The 22159-nt window shown below is 38.7% G+C and overlaps 2 protein-coding genes across 2 annotated transcripts in view; one reads left to right on the top strand and one right to left on the bottom strand.

Moving 5' to 3' along the window:
* GTF2F2 (general transcription factor IIF subunit 2) overlaps window positions 1-22159 on the top strand; it is a 144780-nt gene that overhangs the window by 53189 nt on the left and 69432 nt on the right. The window contains exon 5 of the mRNA XM_019971233.2: window positions 19378-19459. Coding sequence (XP_019826792.1) covers window positions 19378-19459 — 82 coding nt within the window. The remainder of the gene's footprint in view (window positions 1-19377; window positions 19460-22159) is intronic.
* Window positions 3307-4910, bottom strand: KCTD4 (potassium channel tetramerization domain containing 4). The gene has a single exon (XM_070800055.1). It carries the CDS (start codon window positions 4751-4753, stop codon window positions 3974-3976), a length of 780 nt encoding a protein of 259 aa, XP_070656156.1. The 5' UTR covers window positions 4754-4910; the 3' UTR covers window positions 3307-3973.

The raw sequence follows: 22159 nt of genomic DNA on the forward strand, positions 1-22159 counted from the left end.
TAATAAAGATGAAAACTGCATTTTCCTGGAGCAATTTAAAGTAGAGCCTTGTATCTTATAGAATTCAACACAGTATTAAGCTTGCATTTGTTGAAAGTTCTCTGTCTGTTCATGTCTAAGTTGAAAACCTAGTTAATGTAAATGTGCGTTTTTGTGCCTGTTATTCATGGTTATGTCATGAAGATACTTTTGCACTGGATAAGATAATAACCAGGCTATAGAAAGTCTGTGATGGGCTAGGCATTTTACATGTTGCTGTTCAGTTGCTCAATTGTGTCTGACTCTGTGACCCTGTGGCCTGCAGCCTGCCAGGCTCCTTTGTCCATGGGGATTTTCTGGGCAAGAATACTGGAGTGGGTTACCATTTCTTTCCCTGGGGATTTTACATGTAATTTAGAATTTAATTTAAGCCATATAAATGCCCTATCAACTGATCATTACTATCTGTTTTACTGTGAGGATGTTGAAGTTCAAAGAAGTGAAGAATATTGCTTATGGTCATGTAAGCAAATTAGGGGAAGTTAATTGAATTTGAACCCAGGTCTGACTGCAGAGCCCATATGTGTTCCACTGTCCTGTATTTTTTCCTCATAGTAAGTTCTGTGGACTTTATAAGCCATAAAAAGTAACCCCCCTTTTCAGCAAATCTGACATGTGAAAATCTAGATTTGCCAATATACAAATTTGGGATATTCTTTATTCTTGTGAGATGATTCATCTCATGTTCTTTAAATGACACGACATGACATTTAAAATATTATTTGCTTTCCCGAAATCCATTTTTTCACTCAACATTTTAAGAATACCTGCATCGTGAGATTTTATCAAGTGAGGCAAACCTCTATTTTGGTGTTCTTTGTTTAGCATGTACTTCATGAATGCCTGCTCTATGCCAGGTTCTAGGTGTTACAGAGATAAGTGGCCTGCGAAAGCATAGTTCCTGCTGTCTCTGGAGCTGGCATAACTAGGTTTCAAATACTGGTTCCACCTTGATCTCTCAGTAACTGTAGGATCTTAGCAGGTCCCTTAGCCCTCTAAGGCTCTCTCTCCATCTTTCTTAGGGTTATCGTGAGGATTAATTGAGATAATATATGTTCATAGCATGGTACCTGGCATGTGATAAAACACTAACGTTACCTTTTAACATCTTAAAAATAGCACTTGAAATACAAATACTTTTCTTTAAAAAAAAAAAAAACAAAACAAGCTTAATTAGTATGATCTTCAGTCTGAGACAGTAGTCATCATTTCTGTATCATTTGAAGAGTTGTGTAAGCATTTCCCTTTGTTCTGCACACTGCCATACACATTTTAGAAATACAGTATACCTTAAGCTGTGTGTTTGTTTTTTATATTTTAAGGGTAATGCTAGAATCACTGTGTGGTATAATTCCAAATACATGCATATATATGTTAGGCATATGGCAAGTACAGTAACCTGTTTTCTTATTAGCTTTCTTCTGAAAAAGAAGATAGAGTCACTTTGTGATTTATTCTTTGGAACAATATGAGAAAAGATTTGAGGAAGAAGTTCGTCATTGATTGCAAACAAAAATGTTGTGACAACTTCACTCTGACTTATAGTAGGCACTTTGTACAATTACTTGAGTCTTTTGAATGGGAAGTATTTCTCAGTATTTTTTAAAGTACTGAAGTTTAAACACTAGGTATTTCCATTGCTGTATACCTGAAACTAACCCCACATTGTAAATCACCAATATTTCAATAAAAATTTAAAAAACTAGGTATTTCGTGTGCACTTACAATATATAGACACTTGAATATGTAAATACCAGTGCAAGTGATTTTGAAGATATATTTATGAAAATTTTTGCAAGAGTAATCAATCTGCCTTATTTCCTTCTAGATTACTAAATGTTTTAGGATATTATGATTTATCAAAAGCTTAAGGAGGAATTAAATGCATTTCAGAAATGATTTTTTAGACATGTTCAAAAAAATCAGTGACAGATTTCCTAGAGTAATGGTTTCCATCAATAAAATTTTGTTATAACAGTTAAATTTTCTTTTGTGAACTGATGCAAAAGCCTCACTTATAATACTTCTAAGGAGATTTGTACAAACTATATCTCCTGTAAAAAGATGTGTCAGGGCTATTTTTATTATCTGAAATGAAACCTTGTTAGAGAAAATCTTACTTTGACATTAAATCATTACCGTGTTTTTGTTTTTGTGTTTTACATTACAAAGTCCAAATGCCAAGGAAAAGTCAACTCATAAGCTGGAGAGGTATGTAGACAGTTCAATTATAGTGACTGATAAAATAGATTTTAGTATTTTTTTTCTGTTTTCATAGTTCTTTTGAATCCTGATTAAGCCTTTTTAAGTACATAAGGGATAATTTGATGTTATAAACTTTTTTTCTTGTTATACAAAAAGAAAATTATGCAGTTGATGTAGAGATTTTTGTTTTTAACATGGATTTTTAAAGGACTTTTTTGTACAGTAGGTTTTAAAATATTTCTTTTAGTATGTACAGCCAACTTTTGTATTACCTTAGATGTTGTAATGGGAAGTCAGTTACAGTTCTGAGTGAATATTAGCTCTCCTGAGTTTTTATGTATAAGCAAACTTTTTGCATAGATGCTAACTTCTGTAACCTCAGTTAAGATTTTCAGAAATATTTTGTTAAAGTTTATTAAAGTCAATATTTAATGACCAGTTTTAATGGTTAAATTTTAAAGGAGTGAATTAAGATGTTATTTGTACTTAGAAGTCAGAGAAAATAAGTGGCATAGAAATAAATGATTTAGCTGTTCTTTGCGAGCAAAAAATGTTCTCACCTTTAAAGCTAACTTTCTTGATTATTTAATTTAGATAGCCATACGTAAAACCTAATTTTAAAAAAATAACTTCTTGTTTAGCATGAACTAAGGAAATGATCACAAACTCATTGAGCCTGAGATTTACCATCAAAAGAGGTACTGAAAAGAATCAATAAACTTCTTCCATAGGAATAATGTTTAGTGTTACTCATGTGTTATTTTTGAGCTTGAAAGATGAGATATTTAGGATAATTCTGAAAATGAACTCTCTTCATTATTCTAATACTGTATACTCTATTGAGAATAAGTTACCCATGCTGTATTGGAGTTCAGTCTGCAAAGGAATGAATTGGCTGATTTTTGTCACTTGCAAATCCAGCCAGGGTTACTATAGCCTGTAGCCTGCCAGTTGACTGCATCAATGCATAATACTGTGTGAAGTCATTAAAAGGCATATTTGTTTTAAAAGTGACACATGTAACTTTTTACTATAATTATTAACTATAAGCAAAGAAGTTAGTCATGCTTTCATTTTTTTTTATTGTCATCAAGCAGTTTTCTAGGAATTTTCAGCAGTATTTCAATCCAGCTATAATTCTAATATGAAATACAGAAACTATGAACAAGCTTTTGGTGCCTACCATCAAAAATTAAACCCATAGCTTTAATGCTTACATCTCATTTTGCTTTCACCACAGCTCTGTTTTAGTAGATCTGCACATCTCTCTTGCTCTCAATGGTTAATTTTATCAGTTCAGTTTCTTCGTAGATTTTTGCCATGAGTAGAAAGGATTTAAAGTCTCATAGTCCCTTAAAATATTTTATTAACCTTTCCTTGAAAGAATGATAGATAATGTACATGCTTGTTCATTGTACAAGTACCCAAGACATTCTGATTGAAAGACAGCTTAAGGAAAAATAAACAAATAGCAAAAGCATTCCGTCTTTATTTACAGTATGTAGGAGATCACTGTTTTCACTTTAAGTGTACGTCTGATCAGCAGGAACACCTAGAGAAGGACATCTTTAGCGATAGAATTTACATACCGTTAGCTCACAGTAATTGATTAGCAGCAGGACTCTGAGTACAGAGCTGGTTGGGCACATTATTTGGGATGCCTTTGATGCCGAGGTTTTCTGAAGCTTGCTGGCTGCATGCTTGTTGCCTTTGTTCGTGGCACAGGTAATTACTTGATAAAATGAAGTGCATCGCTGTGAACAATTGACCCTTTGGAGCAGTCCAGGCTTGTCAGCAGTCTAAAACCACACTTTAAGGCCATCATTATGGCCTCAAACTTAAGAGTTTCCAAGGTGCAGACAAAGGTGTTGTCTTCCTTCAGTACCAGTCGAGTGCCATTTTCAGACTTTATGAAGTATTTAAATTGAATGGTATTTGACGATATAGAAAACTCCTCAGGAAAGCCATCCAGCCTGCTTTTGGACACCAGGACAATGCGAGATTTTATTTTTGATATGAAATCTGGAGCATTACAGAAGATTCTCAGTCCTTGTGAGCGATCATGGTTATCTGTTATTTCCAAGAAAGTGGTCTCCCTGGGTGTCAGCTGTTCTTTTTCCCACCTGGACTTCACTTCCTCCGCCAGTCCCTTGAGCTGAAAGAATTCTGCTTCTTGTGCAAGAAGTTGATTTTCTCGAAACCCTTCGGGCAGTAGAAGTTCTCCATTTCGTAGGAAGTTTAGAACATGCCTGAAGAGGAGTCCATCCCTGTCTATGAAATAATGACCATCGGCATCAAACGGGCAGAGAATTTTTCCATTGACTATACCTTCAAGGAAAGTGTCTGGGTACTTGGTCAGTGTTTGTTTCTGAGTGATGTATAAGTATCCACCAACGTTGAGGGTCATCAGAGTGGATTTGCAGTTCTTTCCCTGGTCAGCATCTTCCAGGCTGTTGTGTTTCCCTTCATAGTCCTTTTCTTTTTCTCTCCTGTTTATTTTACGCTCCATTTTTGAACACGCTATTTCAGCTTGTTCTTCTTGGCGTTGAGATTTTTAAAAAAGAAACACTACCACACAAACACGCCTTTATTCAGCCCCAGCCTGGTGATGGAATGGAAATGCTGGCAGCATCGCCTGCGCTGTCAGCTCGGTTTTGCAGTAGGTGGCGTATCAGCTATGTATGCAGGAGCTTTCTGGAGTAAGAGGGAAAAGAGATAATTTGCATTTAACCGTATCAGGGAAGGAACCTGCTGTGAAAAGGTTTTCATAGATATTCTTAGACATAAATAAAAGTTACTCAGTGAATTGAATTTCCTATGGGCAGTTAAGCAGTTATATATATTTAATTCTCCAGCTAAGTGTGAATTTTTATTCACTTCTCAGTGTCAAAATTAAGTAGGCAGGCTTAATATTGAACAATACTGTGACCTTTCAGAGAATAATATATGTGGAATTGCTATCATATTTTAAAGTAAATTATAAGTAGGAAACCCAAAGAGAAAGGACCTAGGTGTATAGAATTTTCTCTCCTGTAAAAAGTCACACATTCCACGGTGGTGGTGTCATTTTAGAAACAAAAATGAGAATACTTAAACCCGTTATTTGTGACATTGTACTTAAGTTTAATTGGATTTGCATGTGATTCTGATTTGGGGAATCAGTAAGTGAGAAGAAATTTTCTTAATGTCTTTCAGCAAAAGGTTCTGTTATTTTGGCTTTTTACCCTACAAGTAAAACAAGTCAAATAAACAGGCTTTACAGTATTTTTTTTTTTTTTTGGTTAAGATTTCTTATGAAAAATTCATAAGCTTGTTTCACCCTAAACACACTGAACAAAGACTTGGACTGCTGTGGAAAATACCGTAACCGTGTGTCTGTGTGTCTGTGTGTTTGTGTGTGTGTGCACGAACGAGTGCTCCCTCGAGAAGATGACAGAGGCAGTTTCAAAATACCTGCTATAAAATAATATCATGGGCCAGATTAGTTGGGTTTCTTTTGCTGCTGCTGTTTTTTTCCCCCCAGTGTTCACAAAAAGAGAGAGAAAAGACCAAAGCCTGTTGCCTTTTTTTTTTTTTTTTTTGAGCTCTAACAGTGTGAGTATGGTGTTTTCCCCCGCCCCCTTTCTTTTTTTTCCTTCTTCCCTCGTAAATTGCTTTCCAAAACATGTTAGGGATCTGAGTTTTCATTTCTTGAGTTTAAAGACCCAGTGGTAAGAAATGTGAACATGGTCCCCAGTACACTATTATTTGGCTGATCTACCTGCTAAATTATTCTGAGGAACTACAGAATTAGACTTTAGATTTTGTCAAATTTATTTACATTTTTTTTACATTAAAGGTATTTAAAAATTTTCAACTTTGATAGAAGTGGGCTTCCCTTGTGGCTCAGCTGGTAAAGAATCCACCTGCAATGTGGGAGACCTGCGTTTGATCCCTGAATTGGGAAGATCCCCTGGAGAAGGGAAAGGCTACTCACTCCAGTATTCTGGCCTAGAGAATTCCATGGACTGTATAGTCCACGGGGTTGCAAAGAGTTGGACATGACTGAGTGACTTTCACTGTCACTTGATAGAAGTATTATTGGCGGAGATTCTTCTAAAAAGGTTTGCATTGTGTTTTTTCGAAACAATGTTAGATTTTCTTCAGATAAAAAAAATTTGATATTTAATTACAGCAGTTTGAATTTAGTGTTTAGGTATCATTGAGCTTATCAAAAGTTGATTGAAAAAAGAAGTTCATTGAAATTAAACTAGAAATCAAAGGCGTAACATTTTTAGGGCTGAGTTTTTGCTGAGAGGACTTCCTTGGTGGCTTAGAAGGTAAAGAATCCGCCTGCATTACAGGAGACCCAGGTTCAGTCGCTGGGTTGGGAAGATCTCTTGGAGAAAGGAATGGCTGCCCACTGCAATATTTTTTCTGGAGAATTCCATGGACAGAGGAGCCAGGGGGCTACAGTTCATGAGGTCGCAAAGAGTCGGACCTGACTGAGCAACTTTCACTTTTGCTTGGAGACCATGAAATTGAGCCAGAGAAGATTGCATTCTGGAGAGTTTTTAGTGTTTTATCTAGAATTTTATAGCTTCTTGATAGTAAGCCAACACTTTAGACTAAATCTTCCTCTCAGCACCACATCATTTAAGAAAAGTTTACTGGTATATTCTAACAATTTCATGTGTGTTGATTTTGTGGTTTGGGAATCAAGTCTTACCTATGGATACAACTTTTTCTGAAATATGGAATAGGTTTGGGGCGGGGGGCGGCACAACTTTAAAAATGGAATTCTTTTCTTAGTAGTAAATGTATCTGAGTAGCAAGCACATAACAGCACAGCCAGCAAAGGCATGCCAGTTTCACTTACAGGTATAGTCCTCTTTTAATGAAGTTTATGATGGTTTAGTCACTAACTCATGTCCAGCTCTCACAACCCCATGAGCTGTAGCCTGCCAGGCTCCTCTGTCCATCGCCTGGATTCTCCAGGCAAGAATACAGGAAGGGGTTGCCATTTCCTTCTCCAGGGAATCTTCCTGACCCAGGATTCAAACCTGGGTCTCCTGCATTGCAGGCAGATTCTTCAACCGACTGAGCCATGAGGGAAGCCCACCCCAGGTAGTGTAGCAATCCTGTTTCAGTCACATGAACGTCTATTCTACCTATCCCAGTCCAAAGAATCCTCAAAAATTCATTTGTAGTAATCCCTTTTTTTAAAAGAAAGAAAAAAACTTTGCCTCATTGAAGTAATTGGTAGACCTTTTTTGTTTTTTCCCAAGTTTTTTGTGGATATTCTTAATTGCTTTTTTTAACGTCTGTAAGGCCCATTTAGAAGACTTCAGTGAAGCTTCCTAAACCAGTTTTTCTCATTCAGAAAAGTTCTTAGGTTACTTTGTCTTCTGTTCTAGAGGTTGCAACCACACAGCTGTTTACAGTGCGCGCGGGACAGCAGGACCAGTAGAGCGCAGCTGCAGCGTAGTGGGTACTGCTCAGGTTTTCTTTGTATGTTTAAGTAAGGTGAGATGGTTGGATTCTGTGTAAGCCTTGGTCTGCTGCATTTTACACTGTGGCCGTTTACCGACGCCTTCCTGGGGAGCCCTGGGGCTAGTGCTGCTAGAGGCTGGGCCTTGCCGTTGGGGACCTGAGGCACGACACTGACCTCTTCAGCCGTCATCCCCAGGGCCCCCTTACACCTGCTGACTCGCTCACTTCTGCTTCCTGATTTTTAAACCTGCTGGCGTGTGTCTTTTTTCCTTCTGGCTTTCCTTGACCGTGAACCACCCTGTCGTGTGCCTCTAACCCTTGACTGCCCTTTCTCACTCTAGACTTCACTCTGGCCTTCTTGGCTTCTGCAACCTGACATGAAAGATGTGTTTGCCACCCATGGCGGGGCAACAATAGTGTAACAGAAGGCCTGTCTTAGTGCCTCGCTGGAAGCTGATAAGAATCTATAGGACTTTTTTTTTTTTAATGTCCTGTGGCTCCCAACTTGCAGTCTTAAGAAAGAAAAATGGTACCCAGGAGACCCCGCCTTCTCTGCGTTGCTCCACTCCATCCGCATCAAAGCAAGGTGATTGCAGTTTACATTAATCACAGGGCTTTTGTTGCTCATTGCCGCTGTTACGGTGCGTGTGCTTCCGAGGAGAAAGCCAGGTTGTCTTTTTCTTAGTTTATTCTAAGCTTATATTTACTTGCTTTGGGGGCTAGAGGGTGGGGAGAGTCATGTCAGTCAAATCCACACAGCCCGAAAATTGTAAAAATGGTGCTTTGATAACTATTCCGAGGCGGACATCCATGGGTTTGTGTGACCATGTTTCTCTGCCTCACTGCAGATCCAGACTGGAAGTAATCAGTTAATTGTTTAAGCAGAAGGGCTCAACCTACACAGCAAAGATGAGCTCGTTTGAATGCATTTGACCGCTAGACTTGAAGATTTCATATGCAGAAAGGTGTTTTTTTTTTAAGTGTCTATCATAGACATATGTAATCACACATATAAAGTTTGACCAAGTTTAGTCAACTTTGAAGATGTATTTTCTCGCATACATCTATGTATCTGTTTTTCCTTCATTCAGCTCTGTTTTTTGCATTAGTTCAGGTTGCTGTAGTATATACATATTTCACTGCCTCTGGATAGCACAGAGTATTTCACACCTAGACACTCAGTGAATGTTGTTTTTGATTCCTTGGTGATGGACCCCCAGGCTGCCTCAGTCCCTTGCTGTGGTGAACAGTTTAAGGCATGTCCTCTTATAGGTGTCTGTGGAAACTTGTGTGGTAGACACCCAGGGGAGAGCTTTCTGGGCACGTTCAGTTTCACTTAGCACTCCCAGATGACTCCCAAGATGAGCTCTAACAGTGCACTCTCGCACCAGCGGTGCCTGTGGGTTCCTGTTTCCCCGCATTTTCTCCAGCACTTGGTGTTATCTGGCTTTTGTTTTGTTTTTTTAGATTTCACATAGAAGTGATATCATACAGTATTTGTCTTTTTCTGTCTGACCTGTTTCACTTAGCATAAGTCCGTGCTGAGTTGTGAGTCTGTTCATGTTGTTGCAGACAGCAATGTTCATTCTTTTTTATGGCAGAGTAGTATTCCATTGTGATATATATATGCACACACACCACATCTTCTCTAGCCATTCATCTGGGGATGGACCCTTAGCTTGTTTCCATACCTTCACAGTTGTAAATAATGCTGCTGTGAATATCGGGGTCCTTGTATATCTCTTTTCAAATTAGAATTTCCTCTGAATATATACTCAGAAGTGGAATTGCTGATTGGTACAGTAGCTCTGTCTCTAGTTTTTGAGAAACCTCCATACTGTTTGCCCAAGTGGCTGCACCAGTTTACCTACCCCCAGCAGCGTATGAGGTCTCCCTTTCTCCATATCCTCACTCCCCAGCGTTGCTAATCTGTGTTCCTGTTGGTGATAGCCAACTTGGAGGACTTAAACAGTGTCACTGACAGGTTCTTGTTCCAAGTATACTCATTGGTTAGGCCCAGTGCCTTACCAAATTTTAGCAAAATCTTTCTGCTATATGGTGATGCCAATCTTCCACTGCCTGCATTAGGCAGAACTTACTCCAGGCCAGTGGGAATTATCTGCCAGCTCTTGATGGGAAATGAGGTCATTGTCAGCAGCGTGATTGACACAGAATATGCCAGAGATATTTTCTTGCCATAAGGAAGTAGAACCTTACCAAGAAGATCTCTCTCTTGGTTAGAAGATAAAAGATTTGGTAATTCCCCTACACTCAACAGATCACTCTTTTATGAAATTCAGACACTCCTTTTCAAGGAAAACGGATGAAGCTGCCTTTATTAAAAACATGGGGTTTCTGGTTCTTCATTCTCTGCCTCTACCAAATCTTTTTGATTATTTTTACCTGCATGCATTAATTCCTTTTTTTTTTCTTCTTAAAAAAAAAAAAAAAAAGGTGATTTCTTGTTTCTGCACTAAGAAAGTGAAGCCAACTACAGAAAGAGCAGGAGCTGTTAATTTTTACTTAAACCTGTCACTGTGTCTCTGCTCTGAACTTCTCCGTATTTTTTGAGACTTATTAATTTGGGTCTTTCGTCTTCACTTGAATTTGATACCCATTTACTTGATCTGCAGTGATATCTTTATCTGTTCATTTTCCAAAATCTGGCTAACCTTTGGCCATCTGACTTTCATGTCCTCTGATTACTTTTTGGCTTGACCTTCCTTTCACAAGCTGAGTTTTGTTTTTTAATGTATGCGTTTCTTATTTTTCATAGCCTCCTGTTAATAGCATTGAATGTGAGAAATACTCATTTTGATATTCAGCTATAATTATGTTACTGTAGTTTCTTTTTGGTGTTGAAAAATAAAAATAAAGGAGACAGTGTTATGTATTAACATAGTTTAAGAATCACGGATTTTTCTGTTAACCTAATTCTGTTTAAATACCAAAACTTCAGTTTTGTTTTGAAATATGAAAGTTTTCTGTATTAGATGTTGTCTGGTCCTGGGCTTCATCAGCACAGGTACTGTCTCTCCCACCTTGTGGAGCTGACTGACCACAGTATCTCACCAACTGTGCGGAGTGTCAAGTCCTCCTAGGACTCATTCACTATAGCTTCTGGCGGAATGGTGATGTGGATGTGTGATTCCATTTGGAGGAGTAAGCTTGTAAGTGTTTTACAGCGTTGAACTGAGTCTTCATAGAAGCCCAGGAAACTGCTGCTTCAGCTAATTTTTAAACCCCATTTGAGGAGTGTAGAAAAGATTAAAGCGCTTTGTGTCAAAAGGAGCACACGTAAAAATGACTAAAGGAGGAGAAGTTCTGACAACATTCCATTCCACTGTTTGTTTGCTTTTCATTACAGAGGCAATCTTGGAAACACTTTACAAATCATGCTAATTCATATTTTAAATGTACTTTGGGAGATGAGTATTGCAGGGAAACCTGTGTTTTATAATTCTGTAAGCAAAAGTCATTTGAGCTTTTAAAATGAGTGTGCTCTTTTTTTTTTTTGAAGTGCAGACTATGCATTATTATTCACTGGAAAATTTTATTGTAACTAGATGAGCAAAGCGCTTCTATGAGCCATCAAATGAACACTGAAATTATATTATTGTAGAGAACTCATTTTTATAGTGCTATTTGGCAAAACAGAATTTTGCCTTCTCTCTCAGAAGGAGATGTTTTAAGTTAATAATCATTGTCTACAATCTCAAAATGAGGGGTATGACTGAAAAATTGTAAAGTGAATATTGCTATGAAATCCAGGACCAAAAGAGTTTCTGCCCCCAAATGCTGTCCCTTACCACTGTCCCTCATGTTACCATCTTCTCTTTAGATTCTCCTGTGTTTTTAGTGATGAGATGGTCGAGGGGTGAGGGGGTAGGGAGGTGGGGGCCTGAACCAGCAGGACAGGATATGGTGGTTCACAGGAGGACATGGAGTTTCTTACAGAGAGTAGAGTGATTGTAAATCTGGGATGGAGAACTCTATCATATGGCACACTTTTTTACATCTAACATTTCTGTAATTGGGGTATGTCTTAAAATCATTGACTTGTAAAATTTTCACGGTAGTATTTTGTCTTTCTTGCTGGCACATAAGGTAATGGTGAACATTACAATTGATGGCATCTTAGATTTGATGGCATATTTAAGCAATTCTGTAAGCTGTTGTCCCCACACCACCAGAAAATTCAGTTACCAGAAAGACGGGGGAAGGAGAAGGTGTTGGGGGAGAGGAGGAGAGAAGTATCAGGGCACCAGTTCCCAGCTCTGCCTGCTGCATATTAGAGTTGCCCAGTGAGTGTGTAAAAACACTTCTTGCCCACACAATGCAATTAAGGTAGAATCTCTGAGAGTGGACCCTGTAGTTTTTAAAAAGCTCCCCAGGTGATTCTTAGGACCAAGCAGAATTGAAGAACTACTATATTCAGGAAACTGATGAGCTCAGGAAAGTGAACTTACCTCAGAGGAGTTCTTAATGATGAGGGCGTAATTTCTACCCTGTAGTTACGAGGATCACTTCCTATTAAAGTATCTTGAAATAGTATCTAGAACTAAACTAGTGTGTGGTATTAGTACTGTTACTAAACATGGTGAAGAGAACTGGGATTATTGAGGATGAAATTAATGAAGCTTGAATCATATTCAGTGATTAAAAAATGTGTCATCAGATTGTCTCTAAGTGTTTTGTTCATGTTGTGTCTCAGCTGTACCACAGGCTTTCTTAGGTACAGGGGCCTGTAGTTTTCTTCTCTTGTGCCTCTCATCACACCTTGCACCGTGTTTGGCACTATTTACCTATGCAGCCCTGTGGTCAAAGCCTTTTCTCCTGGAGACTTAATCTTTCCTGGAAGGATTTGTTTTTCTCTTCATATAATCATGGTTGCTATTGTTCTTGAATTCTCTCTCATTTCTAGTGCAAGTGGATAGCACCTTTTGAGGAAGGTTTTACTAAAACAAGACTATTTCGGTACTATGGTTTTCTTTTTCATTTATTGTTATAGAACGGTATTACTTCATTTTTTTCAAATGAAAGTTTTATTTCTGGGTTTTATTCAACCTCTTACTCTTGAAAGCGGCTTTTAGGTTAGAGGTCATGTCTGTTTATATATATCATGCCCATGTCTGTATTTGAGAATTTATACTGATTAATTATATATATATAATTATACATATTGTGAATATTAATTATGTATAATAAGCAAAAAAGGAGACTTACTGTGAAGTACAGGAGGAAAAATAACTTGTGAACTTGCTTCATAAACATTAAAACACAAATGTTTATTTTTAAAATGTTGTACACTAAGTTATTTCTTTGATCAGAAGTATGTTATGGCTTCTGTGGACCCATAGAGCAATCCAGACTCCTTTGTACATTTAAATCATCTGTCTGATTTTGTACCTTAGGTCACACTTTTCTTTCTTCTCCTGGGCAGCCAGTCTTGTCATTCACAGATACTCTTTGGTGAGCATTACAACATCCCTTGTACAGGAATGTACAGAAACCTTCTTTCTCCCAGTCCAGAGGGGAGAAGGTGAAGAGCAGTACTATGAATGAGGAAACTGAGATGTTTCCTAATCCTAAATCTAATCCTCAGATTATGGTTTCAGTATTTGATTTAAAACTGGGACTTCCCAGCTATTCAGGCTTGTTTATAATTTGAATATTATTATAAGAAAACACTATATAACATAATTTGGGGGAATACTTAAATGGCTGCTCATTTTGTTGCTTTTGAAGTAATACAATTCTGACTCTGTAGGCTTACTGAAATCTGAGTATGATCTTTTATTCCTAAAATTCCTGAATATTAAATAGATCAGAACATCAATTCACAAATTTGAATACAATTAGAAACACCTTCTTAATAATAGCAAGGATCGCAACTTTGCCCAACTGGTTTGTTAAGATGCCAAGTAGCTTATATTAATAGGCTTTACCGCAAGCGCAGGCAGAAACTGCTAGAAAAAGATTTTAAATGAGAACAGTGGAGACTAGCAGGAATATTAAACAATGGTTTACCTTTTAAATGCTCTTGATCTCTTGAAATACTGTTTCTTTAGTCCTTTTCCAGAGAGGACAGACACGGGTGTGAGGTAAAGAAGAATCAGGGAAGTAGCTTCAAGGCCTCAAGGATTAGCCCAGAATCTTGACTTTAACCTTGTCTGTGTTTTAACTTGAGTTGGCAGTGCTCTTAAAGGCCTCCATGTTGAACTGGATCCAGAGTGGTCTCGTGGAAATGAATGCCTGTAACTTCCTGATGCCCAGCGTCTTCTTAACACACTGCTCTCATTACTTACGTGCCAATGTTAATAGGCACCCTTCCTGCTTACCTGTCACTTTAGCTTGTTTAGACCAGCCAGGCCCTTAACTTGTAAGAAGTGCCAGTCAGTTGTTTCTGCTGGGTTCTACATCATTGTGTGTGTGTGTGTGTGTGTGTTTGTGTGTGTGTGTTTGTGTGTGTGTGTGTTGCTCAGTCATGTTCGAGTCTTTGTGACCCCATGGATGATAGCCCGCCAGGCTCCTCTGCCCGTGGGATTCTCCAGGCAGGAATTCTGGAATAGGTTGCCCTTTCCTTCTCCATCATCATACAGAAGTATATGTCAAATTGAGACAGAGAGTAGGAAGGTCCAGCTTAGAAAAGAAGTTTGTGTGTTTTCAAGTCCTGGACAGCTTCTCAGCATTTTCCCTTTGTCATTCCCAGAAAGCGTTTTTCTCTTAATTCCTACTCAAAAAAAATTTATAATTATATCTAGGTCTTTTAGAAAGTATTAGGGCAAACAAAATAGATATTGATGAAACAATAAAACATCTTCAGTTGGAGGGAAGGGCCAGTTTTGTTTTGTTAATTTTAGTGAAAGAGACTTGGAAGAGATCCCAGTGACTTTCCTTCTGCATACAAATGCTGAGACCCAGAGATGTGAAGTAACTTCTCCAAAGTAACTCCGCTGTTTAGTGACAGATTTAGAACTGGGATGCTTCCATTCTTGTTATAAGAATGCACTTTGTGTAACTTAGCCTTTAATACTTTCTCTCAACGTTTTTCTGAAACTAGGTGGCAGTATATAGATCAATAAAATACCATCACAAAGGTGTGTGTTCATACTCATGAAGATTCTTTGGGCTGCAAGGAGCAGAAACCAGTAAGCAAACCAGTCTAGCTCAAGAAGCGGGGGAGGTGAGAAAATTTAGAAGAGGTCCTGGAATAGTTCCCAGAATCTAAAGAAAAGTTGGACAAATGGCCAGGCCTAAGGAAAGATAACCCTCATGAACCATAATAAATTCTGCTTAGTACGGTAGAATCACACAGCCTCTAGGACTGTAGTCCTCGAGGACCAGTAGTCCTTCCAGTAGTTGAATTAGAAGGTCGGAAATCATGAAATGATAGCCGAATGTATTCCTACTGCCTTAAACACTGTAGGACCCACCAATGCACATTTAGTCGCCAGTGTGCATGGAGGACAAGGCCTTTGCCCTCAGCATAGGACACTGATTATCTGATCTCTTTTTCTTGTGGAAAGTAAACCCATAATTTAGTTTAGATTTTTATTTTTGGTTTCTTGAAAAAGGAGCAAGACTTTAGACACAGTGAGACAGTACAAATGTAGAATCCTTCAAGACTTTCTCTCTTCTGGTCTCTAGTTGTCACTCCAGTACCTAATTTGACAGGTTTTTAGCAACTTATCTTTATATCACATCTTGCTGTTCTTTAGTTGTTTGGACGACTCTTTGCAACCCCATGGACTGTAGCCTGCCAGACTTCTCTGTCCATGGGTTTCTCCAGGCAAGAGTACTGGAGTGGGTTGCCATTTTCTTCTGCAGGAGATCTTCCCGACCCAGATCAAATCCTCATCTCCTGCATTGCTGGCAGATTCTTTATCACTGAGCCACCAGGGCAGCCCTTACCACATCTTACAAAGCATTAAACTTAGTTTTCATAGAAAGTCTCCCTCCCCCATACTCATAATTAATAGGATTATATAACATATAATCAAATTGCATAATTACTAACAGTAAAACTAGCATAAACAAGTTCTAGCATAGCTTGAGCAGAAGTGTGTGGGAGTGATAGAGATTAACCTACTACCCACTAGCGTATAGCAAGCTCTGGGCATCTGTCACCATATTTAAGAGGGAGATTGAGAGCCGTGCTAATCTAGAAGTGGGTTAAGTGGAGGCCTAGCAGAAGTGCTCCTAGTGTGTTAGAGTAGTTTATACACCTGTCTCATTCCAGCAAGCTCCAAGAAAGTAATCTGGAAGCCACTGGGTGGAAGGCGGGTCCCTGGAAATCAAAACCATTTTCCTAATGATATCAAGCGTTTTTGCCTTTTTCACTCTGATTTTCTACACAGTTTTCAGTTTTCATTTCTAGTATGGTCAATATCAGTAGATAAAATCCACATAAAAAGTTCTTTTGGATCCTCACATTTGTGAATGGCTGCACTAGACTCTGCTCCTTGAGGGCAGGAGCCAATTTCATATTTCTGAATTATTCCTGATGTATTTGCATAATCTTTTACATAAAAGGCACTCAGTAAATATTTGACAAATATATGAAAAAAAGCTCATTTTTCAAGTATTTACAGTCTTTCAAACTGAACCAACAAAGTAGTTTTAAGTCATGGTTTCTGTATTAATGAATATGATCTGTAATTAACAGCAGTGGTGTGCAAGTGAGTGCTTTCAGCTGACTTAAAATGTAATATATAATAGCTTTCCCCTGAAATCTTAAGCAGTGTTTTAGAGAAGCAGCACAGTTTAGTGAGGGAAAAAAAAAATGAAAGCATGTTCCTGAGAGGTTTTAAAAGTGTGTGATGGTTTTATATCTTGCTTAGGGGCTATAAGTAAATTTTTTTTTTTTTTTCCAAGAGAGGGGAAAGGGCAAAGAGTGAACAGAGATGTGGCCTTATTTAAGAGCAGCCAGTTGATGGAAATTTTCATTGCTGCTGATGAAGACCTTTCCTTTCACTTGAGAAGCTATTTTAGATTTGAAAAGAGAATATGATGGACAGGAAATCATGGTTTGGGGAAGTGAATGTTGCTGCTTTGAGTGACCTTGTTGGAGAAGGGTGATGATGAGTGGTGGCCAGGTGAAAGCAGGTAGGTGCTTTAGATGCCTGCTACTCTTTCAGACATTGTAAGTGTGAAACGTCTTCAGCAGAAACTTTTAAATAAAAATTAAATTCACCTTGTCCACCCGAGAGTGCTGTGCTGTGCTGTGCTTAGTCGCTCAGTCCCTTCTGACTCTTTGCTACCCCATGGACCGTAGCCCGCCAGACCCCTCTGTCCATGGGGATTCTCCAGGCAAGAGTACTGGAGTGGGTAGCCTTTCCCTTTTCCAGGGGATCTTCCGAATCTAGGTCTCCCTCATTGCAGGCAGATTCTTTACCAGCTGAGCCACCAGAGAAGCCCAAGAATACTGGAGTGGGTAACTATCCCTTCTCCAGAGGATCTTCCTGAACCAGGATAAGAATACTGGAGTGGGTAGCCTTTCCCTTTTCCAGGGGATCTTCCGAACCAGGGTCTCCTGCTTTGCAGGCAGATTCTTTACCAGCTGAGCTACCAGGAAAGCCCCCACCCAGGAGTAGGTACTGTTAAATAAGTGTGGAACATTCACAGATGGTATTGAAAGGTAGCTTCTTAGTATTCAACATTAGTAAATACATGGGTATGTAAATTATCTTTGGAGACAGTATTCTAGATTTATTTCATTTTTTAAAAAGGATTAATTTATGTTTCAGTAGTGAGCTATTCTCATGCATTTAAGTCCCTGTATATTGGAGTCATTCCCAAATCTTGTGATTGTTACGACAAGAATCGTTCTAGCTTAAACTTTCAGCTTCAGTAGAGGGGCATGCTTGACTATAAGATTTGTTTTTGCTTTAAGAAAATTCAAATTTTAATATTACTAAATTCATTAGTAAGAGGAAATTACTTTTAGAATTTAAATTTAATATAAAATAATTCCAGCCTGCTTGTTTCCTTCCTGCCATATTTTGGTATAAGGTAGACATGCTTCTCATCATCACCCTTTGCAGTCATCTGTCACCCTGTACCTTGAGGTTTGTGCTTATGTTGCATCAGACTATTGAATTACTGTGTGTTTGCAGTTAGTACTTAGGGGCTGTAATAAGGAGTTCCAGGATTTTGGAGACAAAATCAGAAAAGGTCACCATAAAATTTTTGGTGTGTGGAGACCTCATTTATGGATATGGATATGCTGGATCCCTGTTGCTGCGTGCGGGCTACTCTCTAGATACAGTGCTTGGGCCTGTCATTGTGGTGGCTTCTCTCGTTATGGAGCACGGCTTCGTTAGCTGTGGCTCTCAGGTTCAGCAGTTGCGGCACTAGGGCTGTAGAGCGTGTGGGCTCAGTAGCTGTGGCGCACAGGCTTAGTTGCCTCGAGGCATGTGGAATCTTCCCAGACCAGGGATCGAACCGATGTCTCCTGCATTGGCAGGTGGATTCTGAACCACAAGACCACCAGGGAAGTCCAGAAACTTTTTCTCATATAAATCATGTGGGCGTGGTTCCACCTGCATTTTATGTTTTGGTCAGTTTATCTGTTCGCCCAGTGAACTGTATGCTTCTTGAAGACAGTACTGTATCTCAGTCATCTTCGATTCTACAGTGCCTAGATGGTTCCCTTCGCATGGTAGGCACTTAGTGTTTGTGGAATGTATGAGGTCATTGGCCCTCAAAAGATGGATCATAAATGCATTGCTGAGGAGCCAGAGGAGTTCCTGAATCTCTCCTGGATACTTGGGTGAATTCTCTTAGAAATATGATTGAACCGTAACTGTTCCTAACCATAGTCATCCATTTCCAGAATGCACTAAGGCTGGTGCCATCGTGGGTCAGTCATATATGCATTATCAAATAAGATGAGATCCAAAGTGACTTGGGGCCTGGTAGGCGCACAACAGTAGGTGCTAACTTTTGTTTCTCTTGAATATTGTATCAGGGTCACCGTAAGAATTCTTACTAACAGTGGGAAAAATTTTCCTTCTGTTTGGACAAATGTTCATAGCAGTTAAAAGCTCTCATTTGGCCACACCCATATTAATCATTTTGCTGAAAAATAGAAGTTAGAGCAACTGGCAGGCGGAACTGGTATTCTATATAACCTAGGCAAGAACCTGACTAGTTTCACAGTATTTTTTAGGCTAGCTGTTTTAGTCAAAGTGTATTCTAGAATTTTGTTTTTTGGACATATATGTATACATACCCACACATTCAAATACGTGTATGTATATACCTTTGATTTAGTGCTTTAGACTTTTTCAGAAGTTACTTCTCTGTACACCCTTCAAAGATGATATAGCCTGTACACCCTTCAAATTTTTATTTGATTTTATGCCCTTTTAAGCCACTCTTTAGAAAGAGCTAAGTGTTTAAAAGCTGTTATTGGCAAGGGGCTGCAGCAGTCTAAATAAACCTGACAGGAGCCCGGTGTTTCACTACAAGTTTTTTTGCTATTCTGATCAGTGATACCACTATAAACTTAAAAATATTCCTTTTCTTTTCTTGATTTATATTATTGACTATATTTGATTGTGATCACTGTTACTGTGGTTAGTGTGTCAAAATACAGTCTTGAAAATGATAAATGTTATCTAAATACATTTGTTAATTTTTTTCTTTCCATTCAAGATAAGCTTTCACTGGAAGGAATAGTGGTACAAAGAGCTGAATGCCGACCTGCTGCCAATGAAAACTACATGAGGTTAAAGAGGTTGGTGTTTATTACTTTAAAACGATACCTGGTGTGTGTTTTTTTTGTTTTTTTTTTTTAGAATTGAAATACATATATTAGATTGCCTGTTGACTACATGAAAACAATGGTTATTGTTGCAAGTGTTTTCTTCAAAGCTTGTTTGTTTTTAAAATCAAATAAATAAGAACAAATTTTTAGTTACAAAATAAGTAAGTCATGAGGATGCTGACTATAGATAATAATAGTTTATTGCACATTTGAAAGTTGCTGAGAGAAGAGATCCCAAAAGATCTCATTGCAAGAAAAAACAATTTTTTTCAACTATGCTTGCTGTCGGAAGTTAGACTTACTGTGGTGATCCTTTTCCAGTGTGTACGCTTGACTGAATCCTTACCGTGTATTCCTGAAACTAATACAATGTCAGTCACATTAAAACTAAACTCAGAAAGAGTTTCTTCAGTAAGGGGACTTTGAGGACCTAGGCTGTTAATTTGGGTTGTATTCAGCTACTTTGTTACTATAACCTGGAATCAGAATTTGTAAATGTCTTTTTCTGGTTGTCCTTGTAAATCTTGATTCTCTGAAGACATGTTACAAGATCTTTGCACCATTTTATTTTCAAGGGCTATAATTTTCCCATGATGAATGTGTATCTAAAATACTATACACTAAAAAGCAAGTATAACTAGTTGCTAGAATACCATCCTTTTTTCTTAATCTACAGAGAACTTTTATAAACCATTACCTTGTTAGAGATTTTGCTTTGGTGTCCCTCCTCCACACTTTTGGACGTGGTTATTACCCTTTTGTAATTCATGCTTAAAGGTTATGATTGCAAATTCTTGGTACTTCAAATTTTGTGATTTTCAAAGAGTCAACAATTTTTTAAACTTGGAAGAAACGTATTGTACTTGTTTTATAGTTTATATCGAATGTATTTGAATCCCCCATATAGTCTTGAATTACACATTTTAAAATTTACCCTGTACTTAACTATGTGAAATAGTAGTGAACAAAACAAAAGAATCTCTCTGCCCTCATGGTGCATACATTTGAGAAGGTTGTAGCTGCACTGAACTGGTAGCTGGGCTCACACTTCCAAGAGGCAGCCACAGCACCTCTGAATATCCACATTGACTGAACTGGATCAGCTCTCAATTTCACATCTTTTAAACTCCCCTGCCCCGCCCCTCTCAATTAGATCAGATGTCTGTCTCTTGGGAATGAAACAGAGACTAGTTTTCTTGTCCAATAACTCTTCTAATTTCAATTCCTCCCCAGGGCAAGGGAAAGGATGACAATCAAAATGAAAAATTTTTATAACAGTAAATAACTTTGGAACACAGGCAGATGTTCCTCTTTGGTTTTAGCCTATAAAGTTTATTATGTAATACAATTCTTCTTGAGAATTTATCGTCTTCAAATAACTACTGAACTTGGAAAATGCAAAATCTGATTACTCAGCTCTTTGCCAAAATATTTTTCTGTGGTCTTAATTTTCTTTAAAAGTTTCTAAAGATTTCTGGTGGTCAGATCAGGCAAGTCACCTGCTGTGTTATGAAACGGCTGCTTTTTCCTTACCAAAGAAGACGTTAAAATTGTTTAGCCTTTTGGAGTATGCTGAAAGACCAGCTATTACATAGTTCAGTTTCGTCAGTGACTTAAGGAAACAGGGTAATTCAGGAGATGATAATCATGTGAGTTTCATAAATAGATGCTATATGACATAAGTCTTGAAGGCTGAGACTTTTTTTGACCAAGTGGGAAAAGATGGGAATAAGAACACTTTAGACAGACAGACAGGCAGGTACAGAGACCTGGGGAAAACATCAGGGACCCGTGTAGGGACCTGTATGTGGTTCTACAAGCCTGGAATGTGGGGTTTTTTCCATTCAGAGCAAACAGAAGCTGCAGACTTAGGGACTTCCCTGGGGCCTCAGTGGTTGGGAATCTGCCTGCCAGAGTGGGGGACGTGGGTTTGATCCCTGGCCAGGGAACTGAAATCCCACTTGCCACAAGTCAGCTGAGCCCATGCACCACAATTACTGAGCCTGCGTGCCCTAGAGCCCATGCTCTACAACAAGAGAAGACTGCAGTGCGAAGCCCTCATGCCGCTCCTAGAGAGCAGCCCCACACACTGCAGCTGGAGAAAACTCGTGCGCAGCAACCAAGAGCTGCGCACCACAGTGGAGACCCAGTACAGCCAAAAAAAACTGAAATGTTTAAAAAAAAAAGAAGCTCCAGCCCTTTTTTGAACTCTGAACTTAAATATCCAAAAGCCTGGTGGGAAGTCCAGTTGACGTGTTTCAAAGATGTCAAGAACTGAACTCCCAGTCTTGCCCCCCCCAAACCTGCTCTGAGCTCATGCCAAGCCTGTCCTCCCATTTTCTTAGTCCAAAAGCCCTGCTTACATTTTTGACTCCTCTCTCCCACCTCACATCCAATGTGTCAGAAAAATCTTCCTGAATGTACCTTCCAAATATTACACAGCTGCTGTCTGACCACTTCCCAGCACCCACATGATCTGCCTTTGTGTCTCATCTGGATCACGGCCAGAGCCTCCTACCAGAGTTCCTGCTTCTGCCCTTGCCCCACTGCTGGCAGCACAGTAGCCAGAACAGTTCTTGTAAAACCTGTCAAGTCGTGCCATTCCTTTGCTCACCTGTCACTTGCAATGCTTCCCATATTACTCAGAATAAAACCCAAGTCCTTGCAGTT

Source organism: Bos indicus, chromosome 12, assembly GCF_029378745.1.
Source record: "Bos indicus isolate NIAB-ARS_2022 breed Sahiwal x Tharparkar chromosome 12, NIAB-ARS_B.indTharparkar_mat_pri_1.0, whole genome shotgun sequence".
Lineage (NCBI taxonomy): Eukaryota > Metazoa > Chordata > Mammalia > Artiodactyla > Bovidae > Bos > Bos indicus.

Bases quoted from the DNA above. Each gene is read 5' to 3' on its own strand.
- KCTD4 (XM_070800055.1), bottom strand. From the start codon at position 4,753: ATGGAGCGTAAAATAAACAGGAGAGAAAAAGAAAAGGACTATGAAGGG.